This window comes from Drosophila subpulchrella, chromosome 3L, assembly GCF_014743375.2.
Source record: "Drosophila subpulchrella strain 33 F10 #4 breed RU33 chromosome 3L, RU_Dsub_v1.1 Primary Assembly, whole genome shotgun sequence".
Lineage (NCBI taxonomy): Eukaryota > Metazoa > Arthropoda > Insecta > Diptera > Drosophilidae > Drosophila > Drosophila subpulchrella.
Window position 1 is genome coordinate 9,117,575 of NC_050612.1, and position 22,081 is coordinate 9,139,655.

At 37.9% G+C, this 22,081-nt stretch overlaps 1 protein-coding gene across 4 annotated transcripts; it reads left to right on the forward strand.

Annotated features, from left to right (window-relative positions):
* The first annotated feature begins 319 nt into the window (after nt 1–319).
* LOC119554323 (tetraspanin-18) lies at nt 320–21,723 on the forward strand. Of its 4 annotated transcripts, none has more exons than XM_037865188.1 (7): nt 320–377; nt 768–853; nt 15,340–15,457; nt 15,937–16,035; nt 17,325–17,453; nt 21,008–21,367; nt 21,428–21,723. In XM_037865188.1, the coding sequence occupies exons 3-7, from the start codon at nt 15,392–15,394 to the stop codon at nt 21,575–21,577; spliced, it is 804 nt and encodes a 267-aa protein (XP_037721116.1). In that variant the 5' UTR covers nt 320–377; nt 768–853; nt 15,340–15,391; the 3' UTR covers nt 21,578–21,723. The 4 variants fall into 4 exon arrangements, with proteins under 4 accessions (XP_037721116.1, XP_037721114.1, XP_037721113.1 ...); XM_037865186.1 differs by having other exon boundaries at nt 324–543; XM_037865185.1 differs by having other exon boundaries at nt 324–517.
* The last annotated feature ends 358 nt before the right edge of the window (nt 21,724–22,081 follow it).

Genomic DNA, 22,081 nt, shown 5'->3' on the forward strand with positions numbered 1-22,081 from the left:
AATAGAAGATTAAAGACAAATATCTTTACGAAAATGCTATAAATAATAGAACCCATCATACAACTTATGAATTAAAATACACTGCTTAAGTAGTATGCAGAATAGCTAATAGATTTTGTAAAAGGGCACTATGGGGTTAAGATACCACTTAATTCCAGCCATCTGGCAACGGTGAAAAGCTTCCAATTTGACTTTTACTGGTTTCTGGCGAGCCGAGCTTTCGGCCGGAGCAACCTGCTTTCCGCGCATGTATTGGTGGTGGCTGTGGCAGTGGCGAGCAGCTCGGCAGCTCAAAAGCGAAAACGGAAAAACGGCTTCAGTTCGAAAGCACGCTTCCAAGCAGACGGTCGTCGTTCCAATTCGATTCAGAGTGCCGAGTGAGTGACGAGTGAGTTGGGATTTAAGCCACGATTCGAGTCGAGTGCCGAGTGCAGCTACCGTGGTCGGTGCCCTGGAAGCAAGAGCCTCCGCACACACACCCTACGCTCTCTTCTCGGACCCCAGTTTTAAGCCATCGGTGCGTCTCTATCTGGATTTCGCTGTGTGCGTGATTTTGTGTATAATTTTTTGCGCGCGCTCAATCAAAACAGTGCTGCGTACTCCCCGTTTACTTACTGGTAGTCCCCAGCATCAACAATATTTACCACACAAACATAACTCAACCCACTCCCTAAAAAGCAAGAGATATAATAATACTAAAAGTGTTGTGCTTTTTTCCCACTACCAAAGTTCTCAAATATATTCAAATATTCCCGGAATCATTGCAGTTTTTGATACATCCAGTGGGTCGTAAATCTTCGACGAACCATAAATTATTAAACAGCTCGCTACGCAGCGTGCTCATATTTTACAGGTAAGTTTTGGCCTTAGTTTTTGGAAGTGCGCATATTTCTGAAAACGAAAAAAAAAGATATACGAAATAAGCAGAGCGAGTGCTACTGTTCCCAGAGAAAAGCCACCAGCCCACCGAAAAACCACCCACCACCACCCACGCCCCTGGGCATCCCATCATCATCCGGGCCCAGCCCTCGACCATCCGCTTTGTTGATACGCACACACTTTTTGCGTCGCTCCCGCTCCTGGTATTCCTCCCCACCCGCCCCCTATTTCGATTGCTGATGCTGGAGCCCCCAGCTCCGCTCCTGGATTCCCTTTTGCGCTCCTGGCCTCGTGTACCGTTGCCTTTTGGGGCCGCTGCCCTGGCATCTGTGCCACTTTTCAATTGCGCGGCCTTTCTTCATGTTTATCACTAATTCTACCTTGCCTCGCCAATCGGGACACGGCGAGAAAATAGGGTACCTGGTACTAGTTTTGAAGTACCAACTTGGCAAAATCTTTTTAAGGATAGAAATGGTATGAAAACTTACAGTTTTAGTCCTACTTAAGGTTCTGAATCCGGAATAAATATCTTAATCTCAAATAAATATACATATGAACATAGATAATGTTACTTATATATATTACCAAGTATATTAATAAGAAAAAACATTATTTTTAATTTTTTCAATAGAAACCAGATGTTTTCTTATCATGTGTGCGAATTCTCAAAGGTATTGGGACTATTTCAAAACGTAGAGTGTATATGAGTGATTCTTTGTGAAACGTATCGAGATTTTCCTATGGTCTCAAAACGATTTCATACATGTACAATGTACAGACAGATAGGTATCACCAAGTTTCCAGTTTAATATATATCAATGTAATACGGGTTTTAAACTTACAGTTTTAATCTCACTTAAGGTTCTAAGTCAACATAACGCGTTCTTTTCTAAAGATATTAATAATAAAACGCAATATTTTAGGTTTTTTCAATGGAAACAACATGTTTTCTTATCATGTTTGTGAATTCTCAAAGGTATTGGGAAAGCGTATACTATACATTAATGTACAATTTCCATTTGTAAGATTTAATTATATTTCAATTCAAGACAGGTTTTAAGGCGATAGCTTATCTCCATCTTCAGTTGCTGTAATTGTCATCTTAGTTATATAAATTATTTTTCAATGTGTACCTGCAGTGAAAGGTTCCCTTTTGCAGATCCCTCTCTATAGAGCTGTCCGTCTCCCGTTCCTTTTGTTGGGGAGTGTGTAAATTTTTGTGCAATTTCTTTACCTCCACCGCCATTCGCTTTTTGATCTTGAAAACATGCTGACTCCGGGTTCTCTCCCCTCAAAAGCAACCTGTCCGCTCCACGAGAGTTCCGAACAAGTTTGTCAGGAAAACCAATAAAGCAAGTAGAATTGCTTATTGGAAATGAGCAAAGACCGAGACGGAAACGGAGATGTAAAGAGAGAGGGAGAGAGAACGAAAGAGCAAAATCCCACAAATCTCGTATTTGATATCGCTCTAAATGGGGGAATGGGGCTACGAGGCTGATTATGATTACTTTCCAGAACCAGAACCGCAGACTCACTTTTATTTCGTTAGTTTATTCTCTCGCCAAATTACCTATTTAATTACTCCAAAAAGTGTTTATCTCTGCACGGAAATGGGAAAAATTATATAAACGTTACGTGACTGTTAATTTATGTTTGATATTAATCGCTTAATCAGTCTGACAACAGTCTGCAAAAGTAACATTTAAGGGGGTGAAAGGAGAGCAAATTTATTCTACTAATGTAGTAAATTAAATCAAAACCTGAAATTGAGCGTGCAAAATTAATTGCTCGCATAGGTTATAAATTGCTCCCAAAAACGTGTTATAAAAATCTGTTTCAGTTTGACAATTAAACAACACACTTTTTAAAAATTCCACTTATTATTCGGATAAAAAAGCCGCAAGCATTGTTGACATTTTTATGAATTATTTAAACATCCTTTAAAATGCAAAAGAAATCAAATATTTAAAGCTTGTTAAAGTCGAGAATGCCAGGGGAATTTATTTAAAATGGGAAAGAAAATAAGGCAAAACATTCATTTTAATTTGCAATGAGTTTGCAGGGAAATTCAAAAATCTTGTCAGGTTATTTTTTTAGTAGTAAAATCCAATTTGGATGTTATTCGGGCAATATCAATAGAACTAATAACTTTGTTACAATACCTATTCGAATACTCTCTAGGAATAGGTTTTGAATTTCTAAATTCTTACTCCAATGATAATATCATAGCCACTTTTTATTAGGACCTGCAAAAATATCTTCTGCATTTGCATTTAGCATCTTATCACCCCGTTCAAATCTCCTTTCCTCGAGGCCATGGAAAAGCACCTGCCAATTGCGGGTGAGTAATTGGCTTTAAAGTGGCTCTCCCAGCTTCCTATCGCGTAGATAAATGGAAATCCAAAGGGTAACAAATCACAGAAAGTATAGCCCAAGCAGATGATGAGCTAAAAACTTATGTACCCATGTACTTGTAAAGATGCTAGCAGCTGCACCTGCAACTGAGTGCCACAAAAGTTGGGCAAACATTTGAGTAGGGATTTTTCTATTGGCTCGAATCGAAGGCGTGACAAAACGATTCACTCCGAAAACCGTTAACCGTGTTGGCCAAGTCGAACCCGTTTTTGGCGCACAGAACTCGGTCTAAAGAGTTGGCCAAACTTTCCATTGGGAAATCGCAGGTGAGCGCACGCTAATGCACAGCCAAAAGGCAATAACTCAATTGGCAAATATCCGCAGCAGTCGCAGAACCATGAAGCTGACTTGCCGAAATGTGCAACATAACTCAATTAGTGGAATAGGAATAAGAGCATGTTGTCGAAACAAGCGCCTCAGCGAGCATGAAATTGGCCTAAAGGCCAACGGATTTATCATATATAGAGTATACGCCTGGATCCATATAGACCAGACCTCCGACTCTTTTAGCCCCCAAAAACTTGATGTTTAACGACTCTTTCAAGCGGCGTTCCAAGGTGAACGGGCCACCCTGAACAGGGCCGAACTGGACAGTATCTTTCAGTTGTATCTGTATCTGTATCTGTATCTGCAAGTCCACTAAAACGTATCTGCATCGGGTTACGTGTTGCGCATGCGTTGTCTCTGCATATTTTATGGTAATACGAACTTGATCCACTCGCCGCCTTGGACTTTCACACAACATATGTACACATATCCACCCTCGAATGGAGTTCTTCGCTGGTCCGGTGGAATTTCCCACAACCATCTTGCATTACACGGGCTTTCTGTTTGTGGCTCGAATTACGGCGGCAAGTTCATTGCTTCTCAGTGCCCAGTGGTCAGTGGTCAGTGGCAATTAAAATCAAGCCAGCAATTCTTCACCCGGCAACACTTCATTCCAGCATTAGATCTCCGCCTCTTTGGCTCAAATTGCCTGCACTTTCAGCGGAAACACCAGACAACCCAGGCAACCCAACTACACATATTTCGAATGGCAGTCCCACTGTGATTTGCGGCAATTGTCCAGCCATCTGGTTGACCGACCACCGACCATCGACCATCCGCCTTGGGCCTGGGATACTTAATCGCCCTGGCTATATCTGCGGCTTTCCATTCCGATCGATTGGATGCTGGTTACTTTGTCATTGTCTCAATGCAACAATGGTCAATCCCAGGCAAAGTCCCTAGCTGGCCATTTCGGAAACGTTTCTATCGGCAATGCAAACTGTCATTGATTTAAGTTAATTAAAAACTTAAAGTCAGCGAGTTGGAGCTGTAGAAAGAGAGGGAAAACTAATCGTGTTACAGAGTAAAGAAAAGTAAGATTTAAGTCGCATTTTCTGTGGTCTATTTTTAAACAGGTGTTTGAAAAAGTTTCAAAACGAAATTAATAATTTGATAGGCCAATAACAGCTTAACACTGAAATGAAAAGTTATTAATTGAGGCATTATATTTTGTACTATTTACTTGTACTTAAAATTAATCTGGGACTTAAAAATAGTGAAGTAAAGGCTAGAAAGTAAATCTACTTAGGCACCCAAAGCAGAGATCAAATATAAACGAAATCTTCATAGGAAAACCAAGAGAAAATCTTCTTATGTCATGATAAGTTTGACTTTTAATCATATACATAGTATATGTGGTTAATTCAAAAACACCTCTCGAAGCCCTTGGCAATTTTCCCATCGGTATCTCTTTGTCCCATTTTACTCATTTCTTATGCCCAGCAGGTGCACAGAAACATAAGTATTTCCCCGACACATGATTAATGAACCGAAACTAGTAATAACGCATTGTTCGGGAAGCCAAAAATAAAATAAAGGGGACTGTAAAAATGTTTACTTTCGCAAGCCATGAAAATCTCCAGACGGCAGCAAAAAAGATTGTGACGATTGCGCAATTGGAAATGCGTAACTTTGATTTCTGGTCTTGACTGGGGGGCCGAAGAAAGTAAGGGGTACCAGCAATTAACGCAGTTACCCACTTTAATCGCAGCTCGCCCACCGAACTCGGAAGCCCCCAATCATCGGATACATAAGTGTTAACCATTTTTAATTGATTGAAATGTCGACGTGGATCGAGTGTGCGTTTTAAGTTCATTTTGAAATCATGATTACCTTTTTGTTTGACTCTTTTTCTTTTTTTGGAAAAGAAAACAAAAGTGAAAGTCCAAATATGCAAGGCGACGTGCTGCTGCAACAATGCATATTAATTTTTGTATTTTGTTTTTATTTTTGTGATGGCACGCCTCTGGGTGTTTTTTGGAATATTCTTTGCTTCGCATATGCAAAGCGATTAACGTTGGCAATTGTTTAAACATTTTCACCCCACCCCCTTGGCCGAATGCCTATGTTTGGCTTAAAAGAAGTAGGCAAAGGTTTACTTTAGTTGTTGCCTTTATTTTTTTGGCTTTTTAGCTGATGCAATTGGTCTATTACACAGCATGTGGAAGCGGACAAGTTTTTGGGATATACAAAGCACAGCAGGTGGCTGGGCGATTTGGCTGGGAATTTTATTTTGGACTCTAGAGTAGCGGTTCAGTTTGCTTATTTGGCCAAGTTTTATTTGCCATCAATTCGGACTAGACAGACCGATTGCATAAGTTTGTTTTAAGGCCCGAAAGTTTCGGTATGTGGAGTACGCATTTTATGGATACGTATACGGTGCAGATACAACTTTTCAACCCTTCACAACTTTATTTAGCAAATAAATTAAGGAGAAAATTTAACTAGTCAATAGTCATATAAGGAATTTTTGTGATAAGTAACCTCTAAAATATCTTTCGTCGGTTATCGAGAAATGTTATTTAGTTTTAATCAATTTAAATATATTTTAGTGTTTAGTGTCTATCAAAATGTTAAAACAAAATGTAAATAAAATTCTTTTCTTTTTATTTCCTATAGGTTGTATGTTTATGTTGATGAAAATGTACTATAATTATATTCATTTTAGATTTATGACCATGTCGTGATAAAAGAATAGTTCAAAGTCTTCTGGCTTCTCAAGCTTCCCTCAATCCGATGTAAAAAAGGGACTAAGTTATTACCTCATCTCACAGAAACTATAAAGAATATTCAATCTGAGGCATAAATCGTAAATGCAGATTATATCAACAAAGATAAGTGCAGCCCTTTTGCGCTGGCCCCTTGGTTTTGGTTCTCACATTCCGGGAAGGCCTACAGGAAGTAGCAAGTCCGTCTCCGTTATTAGATAAGTTGCACTGTAGCCGGGTCTGGGGGTGGGTCTGAAACTACGGACGTCATCAAAAAACTTCCCACATAAATTTATCCCAGCTCTGGCTGGCTCTGGATATATGCGCGTATACCCCATACTCTCTCACAGAGCGATGCGATATTTCATAGTTGCATAGGCGGTGGCAGGCACTTTTTTGCTGCATTCTTTTTTTTATTTTTTATTTGCACTCCCATGCGTTTGGGAGTAGCATGTGTATCTACACTTTTCAACCGCTCTGAAATGAACCGAACCGCACCAAACGCCACTGAAATGCAACGAAATGAAGTCAAAAACTTGCCCCACAGCCGAATGAGTGAGCTTGCTAAATATCGAATGAGAAGCATTGATTGCATTGCATATTGCCAAATGGAAAATTGTGAATAGTCTTGGCCAACAGCACACAAAATTAAAGGAAAATGCACTTTCCATGTGACTGTGTGCTGTTTGCAGGAGGAAGTGCCAAAGGTTGTGAATGTGAAAGTTGAGCTGAGCTCAACTGAAGGAGAGGCGCATTAGCCGCAAGTTAAGCGCATTGAACTTGGCCCCTGTTGGGGTCCAAAAGAAAGTTAAATAAGTTAAGTAATCCCAGAGCCAGCGCACGATCCTCGGTTTTCACACTTAAGCTTGCGTGTGGATGCAACTGTCGCTGGAAAAAAGAAAAAATCATATCTGCCAGATACTTATTTCATTTAAACATATGAAAGGTAATGTGTGAGAGCCACTGCTGCTCGTTAAAAGGCCGCAATTTGCGCCCCGTGACTCGAAATGGGTATTATCTAAATCTGGGGGGCACCTTAATGCCCCATGAATCTCCGCTTCAGCTCGGAACTAAGCATCTGTTTAGCTTGTAGTACGCCCACGCAGAAAATGGGTGCCGAAAAGGGGTAATTGTCTGTGGTGGTGGACACCCCGCAACTTTAATGGAAATTTATTTGCATCTGTTATGAATTGAAGTGACAGCGGGCGTTGGTTATGTTTTGTCTCTCGAATGCAGGAAATCGTCGCTCCACACGGCACACACGGCGTATGTGTAATCTCGCCATAACAATGGCTCATGAACTCTCAATTGGAAAACAACAAAAAATGGTTAATATATAGGGACTGTCTGTTAAATAGCACAATTGGAGTGGGATTGTTTTATTTAAAGCTGGAATGGAATATAGGAAGTCTGCAATGTAGACTATACTTGTAAATGGGGCTTTTATTAATTAGGAGATACTTAAATATATTAATTATTGTCTGATAAAAAAAATTCGAGAGTCAGAGACTACTATTTAACTTGTTTAGTTTATAATAATATACTCTAAATATACTCCACAAGAAAATATATCTGATAAAAATACAAAGCTAAGGAACAACACGAATACATTATAATATTTTTAATGATCAGTTAACTTACATTACTGCATAATTTATTTTGAAATATATACAATCAATTTAAGAATAACAAAATGTAGGCTCTCCCGCTTCAAGATCTCCCCAAATAAACGACCATTAGAACCATCTGAGGTCTTCCATTCCTGCCAACTGATTTATATGCATAGGTTATATAACTTGGCTCCCATTATTATTCCAAACTTTTGTGTTTTCCTCCAACTTTGATTTGACTTTGCCGCCTCTTTCATCCTTTGTTTATCTTTGTCGAAACGCCTCATTATGCTATGCAAACAGAGAAGATTTAAAGCATTTCATCAGTTTATTTTATTGATGAAAAGTGAAAAAAAACCAGTAATAATAAACCAGCGAGGAGGAGGCAGCTAGGCACAGACAAAGGCAAATCATTTGCCAGCTCATTATGGGCTAAATAAATGTAAGTGTGTCAACCTCGTTCAAGCTCTGTAATTCAGACTGACAGCTACAGATACAGATACTCGTACAGTCACAGCTACAGATACAGATATAGTACATTACCCGTCTTGCAGCTTAACTGGAGCAATGAGCAATAATAAACCAAAAAGCCAGAGACATTGAACGAATTCTGGTTCTGAGCATTTCACTTTTCAAAGCGAAAAAAAAGAAACTGAATAATTAAAAAGAAAAAATTAATAAAGAACTGGAGTGGATTTACTCAATTAAGTAAAAATATATGTATATGCAAAGTTTCTTTTCTTTGTCCACAACGATGGTAATTGGCCCCAAATAGTTTCATTTTTCCTACATTCCCCCCGTTTAATATTTACCTTAAAGTAGGTCAGTGTCTGAAATGTTATTCGACTTCTCGCGTTCTTGACAAAAATTTGATGCATAAGCGAAAAAATTTGGGTGGGTCAAATAATTTACTTTGAGAATAGAAAAAGCTCTAATTACTATGTTTGATATTAAATTCTTTCAACAATTTAAATTTCTCATCTTGTTATCAAAAATGAATGAAGAATTTCTTTTTTGGTTAGATATTATCCAATCATTTTTATGGAATGTCACTATCATAAATTCTTTTATCTTAAATATTGAATGAAGTCTGCAAGTCTAACAAAATTTGCATTCTATCAGGCATCTCACTCAAAAATCTTTGCCAAAGTAAATTATGACGTACAAAGTTCATCAATTTTTTGACATTCTCTGATTAAAATCGTTCAGCAAATTGAAGTTTTGACATTTTACCTATTTCACAGAAAAGTTGTCGAAGCCATTTTGCATATCAACTCTTTCTACCGCTCTTTCGTAATCGAATCTAGAGTACAACTTTTGAAAATTTCCTCAGCCAACTAGAAATAAATTCGCAAAAATGTATCGCATAACTCTGCTAAATGGCCAGACTTGTCTGGGTCTCTCGTGGCCGGTTGGCTTTTAGTTCGTTGGCTGGTTCGTTGGTGACAACCCGCCGGCCTGGCTACCAGATCTACACTGTGGAAAAAATATAAATAAATTTGCAGAAAGTGTGAAAAAAATCAAGGTGGCCATTTTGAGTAAATGATTACAAAGTTTAATCTAAATTGGTATTTTACTTAATTCTGAAAATGATTTACGACGTAACCGTTAAATACTTATGATAACTTAAAAAAAAAGATGTATGTTTATTTAATTTTTAAATATTTATTGTAAAGCTAAGAAATCCTATCAATTCTTTTGTCACTCCTAAACAATATGTAATTTAGTTATATTACTTTATTTTTTAATGGTTTTTAAAAACTTGAAAGGGTTGTTCGAATTTTAAAAAATATTTAGAAAATGTCACAACTTAAAAATGTAAAATGTCAACAAGCAAAAGTCCAAAGTTCAAAATTCTAGAATCGATTTAACAAATGCACAGATCTTAAATTTTTATAGATGGTATAGACTTCAGTGGGGTAGCATCAAAACCGACTTGAAAACGTTTTTTTTCCAGTGTGACTGCTCTCGTAACAGCAGTGGGCGGCGGGGGGCGTGGCCGGGGGAATTGGGATTGGGGCGTTGGCATCTGCGCTCGCTTATGGCACACGGCTTGGTCCAGTGCACATGGGCCAAAGCAAACCAAACGAAGCTGTCAGGTGTTAAATTGGCAAGCCATCAAATGGCAGCAAACATGGCAACAAACATCGCCGGAGCGAAGACCATTGACCTAAAAATACAAAAAAGACCGGAGTCAGACAAAGGTGCCTACTCTTCAACTCGAAGACCTCAGACTGGGGCTGGGTTTTTGACTTCGTCTCGTGCCGGAGCCCACTAATTATGTCAAATTAACGCACTTCATGTGATTATATAAGCAAACTAACGAAAAACTAACAGACGGAGTTGAATGACTCTTTGGAGCGAAAAATGAAATTAACAAAACTCAAATTATACCTCATTCAATTAGCCTTATGTGAGGAGACTCATTTAATTAAACCACTTCAAGGTATAATATTGGCCTGGGTCCTGTTGTAAATTCTGGCTCCGTGCCTTTATGTAGATTTCAAAATTTGCCGCTCCAAAGGCTAACCAAGTTATTTGCCCGGCTTTTCTTGTTTTTCGTTATATTTGCATTAATTAAGCGAAATTTAAAAATAAATTGATTGTGTGGCTCGTGCGCGGCGGCGAAAAATATAAAAAGCAAAAACAAGAGCTTCAATATTGCGCTATATTTTGCTCAATTAATGGATTTTATTCCAGTTGGATAAGTTCGGGTTTAAAGCCTTTTTTATAGGGGACACATATTTAGCAATCAACGAGGCAAAAAAGGTTGGGTCAACAAAATAAATAAATAAATACATTTTTTTGCAAGGGACATTAGTTATCATAAATACATTTGCATATTGTTCGATTGGAAAAAGGAAAGACCACATAAAAGGAAACAATTTAGCCTCATTAATTTTTAATTTAAATGTTAAATGTTTAATAAAATTGTTATTATTTTGTAAAATTAAATGTCTAGTGTATTTCGGGGAATTGCTTATATATAATTAGATTTGTTTGCATTTGTATAATGTTTGCCATCGCTGATAATCATGATTTATTGAGCTCGAAATGACATATTTTGAAGTATAAGCTTTGAATAAATTAATTAATTAAGGAAAACTTGTTGAAATATAAGTACTTCCGGAAAACTATAACACCATAATAATCTGATAAGTTGATAACATATTAAGCTTTAAATAAGAAACTGGAAATATGAAGAATTCCTAAAATCCTTAATAGAGTGCTTAAATAGTGATTTAATTAAATATGTTATTATCCGATCAAGCATATTTTATCAAGCACCCCAGGCAGATTTAGGCATTAAAATGCCACTTAGCTCAGCCATTTAAAACTAAGTAGTTCCCACACACCAGGCAACTTGAAATCCACTCTCATATGCATACTTAAGATCTTGAGGGAAGGGGTGGATGGGTGTTTCTCAGCCGGAGCCACCCACCTGCATTTAAGTACTGTTTGGAGAGTGCGGTGACCCAATTGAGGCTTATTACTCCATAATTTAATTACCCATCTGGGGAGTTTTGGGTGGGGGAAACCGCAGCTATAAAGATGAGCAACGGCGAACAGAGAATTTCTCACGCTTTGACAGATAGAAAAGTGGCTCTGCGGTTCTGTGGCACTTTTGGTTTCGAGCGTGATGAGTTTTCCCTCAATACACATTTCCCATTTTCCCATCTCCAGAGACCAGCCAATCAAATCAGAATCGAAGAGGCGAGAAAAATGGGAAACAGAAAGCATTGGCAATAAATAAAATTTCTAAATTCTTGGCAAGCCAGCGAACGTGACAAGTGTGGATACACACACATGGTTGTGTGAGAGGGCAACTGGGATTGGAATGGGGAAATAACATCTATCTCGACGCTTGAAAAGTTATGGCCAAAGGTTTTGACAGCCTTTTCGGTTCAAGCGCAGCTCTTGCCTCCTCTCAACTTTTTTTTTGTGTTGTGCCCCTTAACTTTTTTTTAATTAATACAAGTTACGACTTTCTTTAACCCATTTTGACGTCGACCTGCTGCAGAAGAAAAAAGAGTCGGTTGGCACAACAAGAAAATGACTTCCAGTCCCACAATTGAGACCCGCTCGAATTTCCTTTTTGCAATGGAAAATGCTTTAATCACCGCCACGATGCCGAAAAAAATGTGCATTGTTTGGAGAGCTGTCGGGCTCCCTAGACTACCACTTCCACAGCAGCCGGTGAAACAAAACTTTCTACGGTTAAAAAATGCTGTACGAGCATGTGCAAGCATTTAATTACGCAAATAATAAACAAAGACCGAATCAAAATCCGAATGCAAGTCAGCTGCAAAGCCCATAAATTTGCAATTTATTTGGTGGATTTTCTGCCATTTTGTATTATATTTATTGCTATAGGTATACATATATGAAAAAGCTTTGAACGACATGTAAATCGATCTCTGCCCACAAGGAAAAATATTATTTTACCTGTATAAAACACTCGTGGGCTGGCTTTTAATGTGAATATATTCAATAATCTAATTTATAAGAAATTCTACCTACCTGATAGTATCTATCTTAAATGAGTTGGATTTTAGTTAGAATATTTTCAATAATTTAATTTCATATAAATTCTAGCTAAAAATGGTGAGACAGGTATTTTTATGAATTTAAAAAGAGAGATAAGTTCCTTAGACGTTTCTTCTGACAATATTAAAGCTAATTCATATTTGTTTTATGAGTATGTGATATTTTCTTCATCAGATATTTGAGTTTGCTGCGTACACATGTGTATAAGTAGATCTCGAGACTTAATATTTGAGTTAGATGAAATGCTGATGCTGAGCTTGCTGAATTTTTGCCAATATTTTGCATGGGCTACTTGAAAGTTAATTACAAGATTTGGTCCCCTGCACGTGTGTGTGTTAGCCATGTAGCCGGGCAAGAGTGTGTGTTTGGGCTAATGGCAAGCTTTTGAATTTTATATGGGCTCATGGAAACGAGAAACCAGCAGTGGCGGCTTAGTGGGTGGCTGCTGGAAGCTTTTCCGCTTTTCCACTCAGACAGAGAATTAATTAAAGCTTAGAGTCGAACTGCAGCATTAATGAAAAGATAAGGGCAAAGGTTGAATCGTTGTCAGATAAAATCAGAATCAAAGCTGTAAAAGAGTTGAAAAAACGTATCGTAAATATTCGTTAAATTAATGTAATTAAATTTTGATTTTAAAGATGAGAATGTACAGCTTTTGCTTACAGAATAGATATTTATTTCTTTATTATAGCATTTTTTTAAGCTTTGTCTTTGCTTTGTTATCAAGCCAGCCGGTTTTGCTTTATGCAAATCGAAATCCCCTGGGATAATATTCAAATTAGAGTGCATATAAAAATACATTTTTATAATACGACATCTCTCACTTTAAACCTCTGGCAAACAAATGACTTTAGCGTCAATATTCGTAAACAATACGGTGTTTTCGACTAAGCCTACATTATAAATTCAATGTCACAACCATTAAGCACTCTATGCACATCCGTTAGGCAGTCATTTGCATGCGCTATCAGCAGAAAATTTAAACTAATTTAAAGCCATAACGTTGTACTATGTCTAAAACAATGGAAAAGCAATTAAAAATTTGATAAACTTTTGTCGAGTTGAAGGGTTTTGAGGGGAATGAAAAGGAAAAAGTAGGGAATGTGGTGCCCACATAAACTCGGCTTATGTGTGTATGTAAATGTGGGCCCCTAGAGCGTTTTGCATTCAAGTACTTCATGCACTCAGTACCTCAGTGGGTTAAAACCTAAGGTTGAAATAATAGCATTAATTTCAAGTAAATATTTTTATGTATTTTATAAACAAAACCGTTCGCACTAAATACTTCATCTGTGTTTAAAAATATTTTATCGTGTTTACTTTAAAATACGTATTTTAATAAACTTTTAAAATTAATTGAGTTTGAAAAATAAAATCTTAAATATTAATAGGCTTATCTTCAATATTGACGAAGTCCTAAAAAATAACAGTCATACAATACTGGCCATTTTATAACATGCTCGATATAGTAAAAATTAATAATTAATATTCTACGGAACATAACTGAAAACCGTTTAATTTACTATATTTTGACAAGGGCAGTAATCTCTTTATTAATTTTATAGTCTAATGCGGTTAACGTTGCCTTTATAAACTTTGTTTACCCTGCTTAACCAGTAAATTGACATCTTAAGTGCTATTTTTTTGACCGCGGTTGTGTGGTGTGCGAACACAATTACATTTCGGCCAAAACATCATTAGGGGTGCAACGGGGGAAGGGGGTGGGAATCACAGCTTTTACCGGGCTCAAAGGGACCAGCAATAGAATGAGAACAAAATTGTTGGCAAGGAAAATGTTTGCCCGTCGCCGCGACTTGGCAACAGAACAGCATCGAAACTCGAAAACCCAGAGACTGAGAAACTGAGGGCTTAGCTCCGCTGCCGAGTGCTCTACTTTTCCAACTTCAATAGCTCGTGACATTGTTTGTGTGTATATATCTACATACCAACATATATATTTACCCAAATAACTACGCACACATGTACAGCTGAGAACTTGGCTAAAACCAGCTGCCAGCAACAGCAGCATCTGAAAAGAAAAGTGCTAAGATGGGATGGTATGATATGGGGGTAAAAGCGGGAAAGCAGGGAAGCTGTTCTACTGCTAATGAGAAAGTTAACGTGGAACGAGATGCTGGGAATTGAGATTCCCGCCGACTCAATGAACTAATGAATGAACGAAAGCTTGTAATTTACTTGAACAATTTTTTAGTTGCTCTTGGAATTACCATATCTCTGAATCTGATAACGACAGGCGATGTTTTGAGCATCCACTAACACCGCAATTAATTTAGATTTTAAAAGCATTTACGACTTTTTAAGGAATTGGTTTAAATGATCAAGCAACATTTATTTAGAAACTAAAACAATGATTTTTTTTTGCAAAGTGAGAGTATGATCATGTCTATAAAATTTTGTAATAACTACAAATTTATGAATTTATCAATTTTGGTAAAAGTAGTTCGGTTCTTGTTGTTCTGGAATACACATTTCAAGGTATTCCAAATTGGGCTTTCTTTTTATGTGGAATATTTCCTGCTGAAGGCATTCTCAAATTTTTAACGGACAACTTTACATGTTAATTTGTTAGGCACGCGGCACGTACAAACATGGTCGATAAGAAATGCAGCCTGGCTAGAAATACTTTTCTTGTTTGTTTACATTTCTTGGTAATTTCGTTATTATGCCGCTCGTTTTTTTGTGACACTTTCTTTTTTTTTGTTTGCTCTGTCCAACGAAGTGTGTGGCACTTAACATTAAATTAAGTAAATTAAGTAAAAATATTTTAATTCAATTAGAAACCTCACTCGCCGCACAGTGCTAAAACGTGGAATTTCTCTTTGTCATTGCAGTTGAGAGAGCTCCGTGGAGGAAAACAGCCCCAAGATTTCGAAAACAACGAAAATGGTCTTCGACTGCGGAGTCTGGTGTGCAAAGTATTTGCTTTGCATATTCAATTTTATATTTTTCGTAAGTACATGAAGTAACACTATGGCTATAGCTGTGATTTATGCGCCGGGTGCATATGGTTAAAAGATATATCTTTTGGCGATGGGTGCGTTCACTCATGTCATCCCATACCATCCCATCAAATTCCATTGCAACTCAATCAAGCAAATCTCTGCGCATGCGCATGCGCTGGTGCTTCGGCTTTTTCCCGCATTTTCAGCTCGGCGGCTCGACGGTTCATTGACTTTCAGCCGTCATATCATCATCATCATCATCGTAATCCTCATCATCTTGATTGCCAAACCTCATCATCGGCATTTTCGAATGCAATCAACTTGGGCAGGCAACGTCATAATAATAACAATCATTAAACTGCGTTTGCATGTCCAGCGGGGGGAATTGTGTTTTTGTGTTTTATGCCTTATGTTTCACTGTAAACACACAAGTAAGCGCTACCTGTACACACAGATATTTATGAATTTTTTTATCGTCTTCTGCAGGTGCTAGGCACAATTATATTCGGCATCGGACTATGGCTGGCCGTGGACAAGCACTCGCTGATTGCTCTCCTCAAGTTGGTCGAGAGCGAGCGCATTGAGGTAAGACCAAGGGGTATCCAAAATCCCCTATACCAACACCAATCCCGCCCAACTCCGGGTGAAAGTGTTGCCGCGGAAACACCCCCTTCGAAAGCCCCAAGAAACCGCTGCATTCCACCATTCCAATTATAACGCAATTTATACGCAACCCATCGAAGTGTGTAATTCACATATCGAACTCGTAGTAAATCAACCCCGAAATGTAGATCAACCTCACGTGCAGGTGTTCCCCAATAATCGCGGGCACTGGAACTATGATTATTAAACAAAATATAATTATATTGTAAGCATGAATGTAGTTCGGGGGAAATGGCCAGAGTGAGGAACAAAAAAGCTAATCAAACTGCACGATGCATTGTGTTGACACACTGTCTAACCATAGGGGAAGGTTTTTAATGCCACTGTGTAATTGGGTTGAAATAATAGACGTCCCACTCTATAAAAGGCACTAAAAAATACAATGGAATTGATAGTAGTAGAATCTAGTAATTTAGAGAGCTTTAAAGGCGGAACTTTAAGATTTAACCAGTTTTTCTTGGAATTTTAAAGATATTTAAGGGTATCAAATCAAAAATGGGTTCCAAAATCAATAACGAATTTAAAAAAGCAAGCAAATAATGGTTCATGCCTAGAATATTTTAAGACTAAAATACCAAAAACACGACCAAAATAGGTTTTAAATTATAAAAACACTTATATCTTATTCACAGTACCTTTCCCCTAACTTTCTAGAGTGTACAAATCGTGATTTAAAGCGGAACCACCCACTCTCAAAGGGGACTTTAAGCTAATTCACACAAATAAACTTTTATCAACTAACCTAAAACTATGACAAATTCCATCAAAAGTTGCATGTTCAGCGTTAACTAAAGTTTGTATGGAACCCCCTATACAATGTTCTATCTGACTGAGCGAAAAGGGTTTTTCGCTTCGGAAAAACCAATGAAAAGTGCATGTCCACACGGGGACTAATTGTGGGGTCACCTAGGATAAACATGCAGAAACTAATTGAGAAGCTTTAGCAGGAACTATATGTGTTGAAATATGCCAGGGGTTGGTCAATGAACTTGCAGAGTGTAGTTGTAGTAGCTTAAAAACATTTATCTTAGATCTTTAAATTTGCCTGCGACAACTGGAGAAAATATGCGTATAATTCAATTACATGATTGAGGAAGAAGACAATTTTTGGCCAGTTCAAAGTTTAATTACGTATACGCAGGGCAGACATCATCTGCAATTACCCACACATTTCTGACCATTTGTTTCTGTTCGCTTTGTTTTTATTGCAGCAATTTACACAGCCGCAGGCCATAGAGCAGCTGGCCTATGTGCTCCTCGTCATCGGAGCCGTCATGTTCTTCATGAGCTTCTTGGGCTATCTGGGGGCCATGCGCGAGTCCCGCTGTCTGCTGTCGACGGTAAGTGAACAGATCGAATGTATCGAATGTGGGTTAGAGGTGCGGACCCAGAGACAGTCCGTTTCAAAACAAAAACATCACTTACATGCTCTGGATTTCAGAGGTTTTTGGGGTTGCCTTTGCTTATTCAATAATTAAGTCAAATACATTTAAGTTATGATAAGTAAAATGGCATATATTAAAATCCCTTAAGTCCCATAGGTATTCAAAGCACCTAATTTAAGAGCCCATAAAAATATAAACAAGAATGCTTTTTAATGATTAAGACAAGGTTTTTCAGTTCAGTCATTGCCGAGTTTATGACTTGCGATTAATTTCTTTTGATGTTTCAATTGTGCACACACTATTGAGCTAAATTAAAAATAATTGTAGTTATTTCTTGGGATAATAAAATTAATTTTTGTTTATAGAAACTAATTTAAACATCTACTTCACTTAACTAACAATTTCAAATACAGAACAGTTCAATTAAAATGTAATCAAACATGCTAGCTTTTTACCGAATTATACTTAAACTAAAAGCCAGAGGTGGATCAAATGTAAAGTTAACAAGAAACCAATTTAAAATAACAATGATTTCTTGAGGAAAAACTTGTTTGTTTTTCATTAGTGAGTACCTCCCTTACAGTACCGAAACGCATTGTCGCCAAATTTACATTTTCCCTCCCAGTCAATCAGTCCAATCAGATTTTTACGAGCTTGCATCATCGGATATATTGTAATGGTTGACAGACAGACACCGAAGATTCACTGCTCAGGGACTGGGATTCGATTTGAGCTGGCCGATTGCCAGCCGTTTGTTTGCATTTTCCACCGAAAAACTTTGCCGTTGAAGAGGATTTCCATTTGACTTTGACTCTTGGCTGGAAAAACCATTGAAGGCACTCGAGAGAAAGTTGTACATAGCCGAGTCTTGCTATAGGTAAATTATCATATATATATCGTATATATAGATACAGACAGTCGTGTTTGAACGATTGGTTATACGGCAGCCCTCATGACAAGCCCTTCACTTGGCCATGTCTCTGTGGTCTTGGCCCGGGTGTGAGTGGAATTGTAATTTCTCTGGACTAGAAGATAATTTACATTTGGCTGTAAGTGTCCAGAAGGGACGGCGACGGCCCCGAGGGACTTTCTACGGTCGAGAGTGGCCACTCGGGGCGATTGCGGTAATTAATAAACTGTTTTATCGCATTTACCTGCATCATTTACCCCGGACGCGCCCACATTTCAGGGCTTGGCCAGCTTAATTGCAGCGACAAACAGGTGGAATTCAATTTAGCTTGGTCACAAGGGGCAGGGGAATTTGCGATGGTGGCTCTGCGCATGCGCAGCGGTGCCGAACACGCGACCTGCATGCGACCCTCTTGGGTTTTGCACTTAAATTAGCCAAGGTCGTTCGGTTAACGCATCCCAAGGCCATTTCAAGCTCTTGGCATGGCTAACATGTCTTAGCATTGATTTTTTTAGACGGTAATTTTAGGTAAAAAGACTGCAGGCACTCGCGCACCTAAACGCTTTCAAATCGCTACACTTGGCATGCAAACAAAGTGAGGCTGCTCTCCATAGGCCGCAATTCGGTGAGCTTGCATGTGTATTTGACAGATACTTTTGCGGGCGGCCACCAACGCCCACGATGGCTGAAATGAAATGCTGCCAGGCGTATCGGCCGCAACACAACCAGCCAAAACCGAGCATATCAGAGCAACGGATCAGGGCAGCAACCACAACGACAACGACGGCGACAACATTAGCCAGGCACTCAGAAAAACGTTAAAAAAATTGTGTAGCTCTGTATCTGGAAAATTGATAAAAGATTAATAAAAAAATCACATATCAAACACAATATAAAATATAGTTTATTAAACATTTTCTGTAAATATCGTCTTTATACATACGCCAATCATAGTAAAATATATATGATTTTCAGAAAGCATATTGTTATTAATTGTATCACAAAGAAAATATATACTTCGAAAGCCTTAATTGATTTTAAAATAATTTCATCGTGGATTATTCGAAAACCCTTTTCGATTTTTTCGTTGGAAAACTTGTGAGAAGATAAAATTTCTAAGATATGAAAATCAAAATGTCATCCTATAGATTTTTTAAAATTTATTTTTTTATGTGCATTATATATAATGTATATGATTTTCAGAAAGCATATTGTTCTTAATTGTATCACAAAGAAAATATATACTTCGAAAGCCTTAATTGATTTTAAAATAATTTCAACGTGGATTTTTCTAAAGCCCTTTTCGATTTTTTCGTTGGAAAACTTGTGAGAAGATAACATTTCTAAGATATGAAAATCAAAATGTCATCCCATAGATTTTTTTTAATTTATTTTTTTATGTGCATTATATATAATATATATGATTTTCAGAAAGCATATTGTTCTTAATTGTATCACAAAGAAAATATATACTTCTAAAGCCTTAATTGATTTTAAAATAATTTCATCGTGGATTATTCTAACACCCTTTTCGATTTTTTTGTTGGAAAACTTGTGAGAAGATAAAATTTCTAAGATATGAAAATCAAAATGTCATCCTATCGATTTTTTTTAATTTATTTTTTTATGTGCACTATATATAATATATATGATTTTCAGAAAGCATATTGTTCTTAATTGTATCACAAAGAAAATATATACTTCGAAAGCCTTAATTGATTTTAAAATAATTTTAACGTGGATTTTTCTAAAACCTTTTTCGATTTTATCGTTGGAAAACCTGTGAGAAGATAACATTTCTAAGATATGAAAATCAAAATGTCATCCTATAGATCCTATAGATACTTAGGTAGAATAGTGGAATGAAAAGCCGCAAGAGCTTTTTCGAAACATGCAACAAAACATCGAGAAATGACCTTCAGCATTTGTGCTGCATGCTGCGACCTCAGCCGCCCATCCGCCCAAACGCCCGTCCCCCTAATCGCCATTTTCAGCGTATCTATATCTGTATCTATGTGGATTTCAGCGAGTGTGTGTTTGGGCCAAACTCACAACCAGCGGCGGGCAGGCCGACAAATGCTGCACATTTGGCTCAGGGTCAGATGACTAGATTTTTCTGCACGGCTCACAAAGTGCCCGACGAATTGGGTCAACCGCGTGCCAGCATTATAAATAAACCCAGCAACCATAACAACAAATCATTGAATACATTTATTATGTAATAATGAACGGCTTTATATTTAAATATGAGGGTTATATTAAAGCTTGTAAATGGTAGTCGATTTTCGTGGTCTTAGAAAATGTGCTTAGGCGTCATAATATATAAGTTAGCTTTAGTTTAATTCATATTATAAAAATGGCAAATATTTAAAAATATTTTAAATAATGATATTAATATCCATACATTAGATTTAATTTCTACATTACGTTTTTCTTATATAAAGGGTTTATAAAACGTTTTTCTTAAAGAGATCCTAAGTATACAGGAACTTAAATAAGTAATTGGGATTTTTATAACAACAAATTATTATACTATTAATGTTTCTTATCAAAAAAGTATAATTGATCCAAAACTAATTAAGTATTTCTGCCCTTGCAGTATGGAACCTTCTTGATCCTGTTGCTGGTGGCCGAGATCGTTGCCGGCGGACTGGGCGCCTTCTTCAAGGACAAGGTTCGGGCCGAGAGCAAAAACTTCTTGCAGACGACCATCACCAGTTACTCGCTGGGCGAGAATGTGGATGCCACCTCCCTGATGTGGAACCAGCTGATGGGCAACTTTGGCTGCTGTGGCATCAACGACTACCGCGACTTCGAGGCCTCGCCAGCGTGGGTGAGCGGCAAGGGTAACCGAACCATTCCGGATGCCTGCTGCATCCTGAAGGATGTGACCAATCTGGTGCCACGCGACGAGGACTGTACAACCAATCCCAGCGACAGCAACAGTTTCTACAAGAAGGTAAGGGGAGAAGAACCTAGAAAGATATGATATCCAAACTAAAATTTGGTTTACTTATAGGGCTGCTACGAGGTCTTCACCGAGTGGCTGATTCGACAACGCGAACTGATCATCGTGGCCATTGCGGTGGGCATTGTGCACCTGGTCCTCATCATTCTGGCCTTTGCCCTGTGCAAGGCCTTTGCCAAATACAACGACATGCGCCTGTAAATCCCCGATGACGAGGACAGCGGATGTTGTGACAGTTTTCAGAGTTAGCAAAGTAGACGTAGGAACGAGCCAAAACAGCAGGACAGTGAAGAGCGACGATCCCTCCTAGAACTCCCCCAAACAAAAAAATAAAAAGAAATGATAAATCAACGCCCTACCGAACACCGCGACGTGCTCAATGGAAACAAAATAAATAATGCATTTGCCGCATGGAACGGGACAGACACTTACACACGGTTTAATACAGCTCTACTCTAACAATAAGCTAAGATCATAGCCAGCATAATCCATTTACCGATAATATTCAACAATATCTTACACGAAAAGTTGCTCAATGTTTTGCCAGCAATAAGATCGGGGAAGGTTTTACGAATGAAACTCACACTTGGAATATTTATTTGTAAATCTGTTTTGATAGCAGTTTTAGTTGTTAAGTAGTAAACTACGATATGCGTAATATTGTAACTATTTTTCTTAGTCTATTATGATTTTGTTATGCAATCA

Bases quoted from the DNA above. Each gene is read 5' to 3' on its own strand.
- LOC119554323 (XM_037865188.1), top strand. From the start codon at position 15,392: ATGGTCTTCGACTGCGGAGTCTGGTGTGCAAAGTATTTGCTTTGCATA. The intron at 15,458-15,936 runs GTAAGTACATGA...CGTCTTCTGCAG, and splicing joins TATTCAATTTTATATTTTTC to GTGCTAGGCACAATTATATT. The intron at 16,036-17,324 runs GTAAGACCAAGG...TTTTTATTGCAG, and splicing joins TCGAGAGCGAGCGCATTGAG to CAATTTACACAGCCGCAGGC.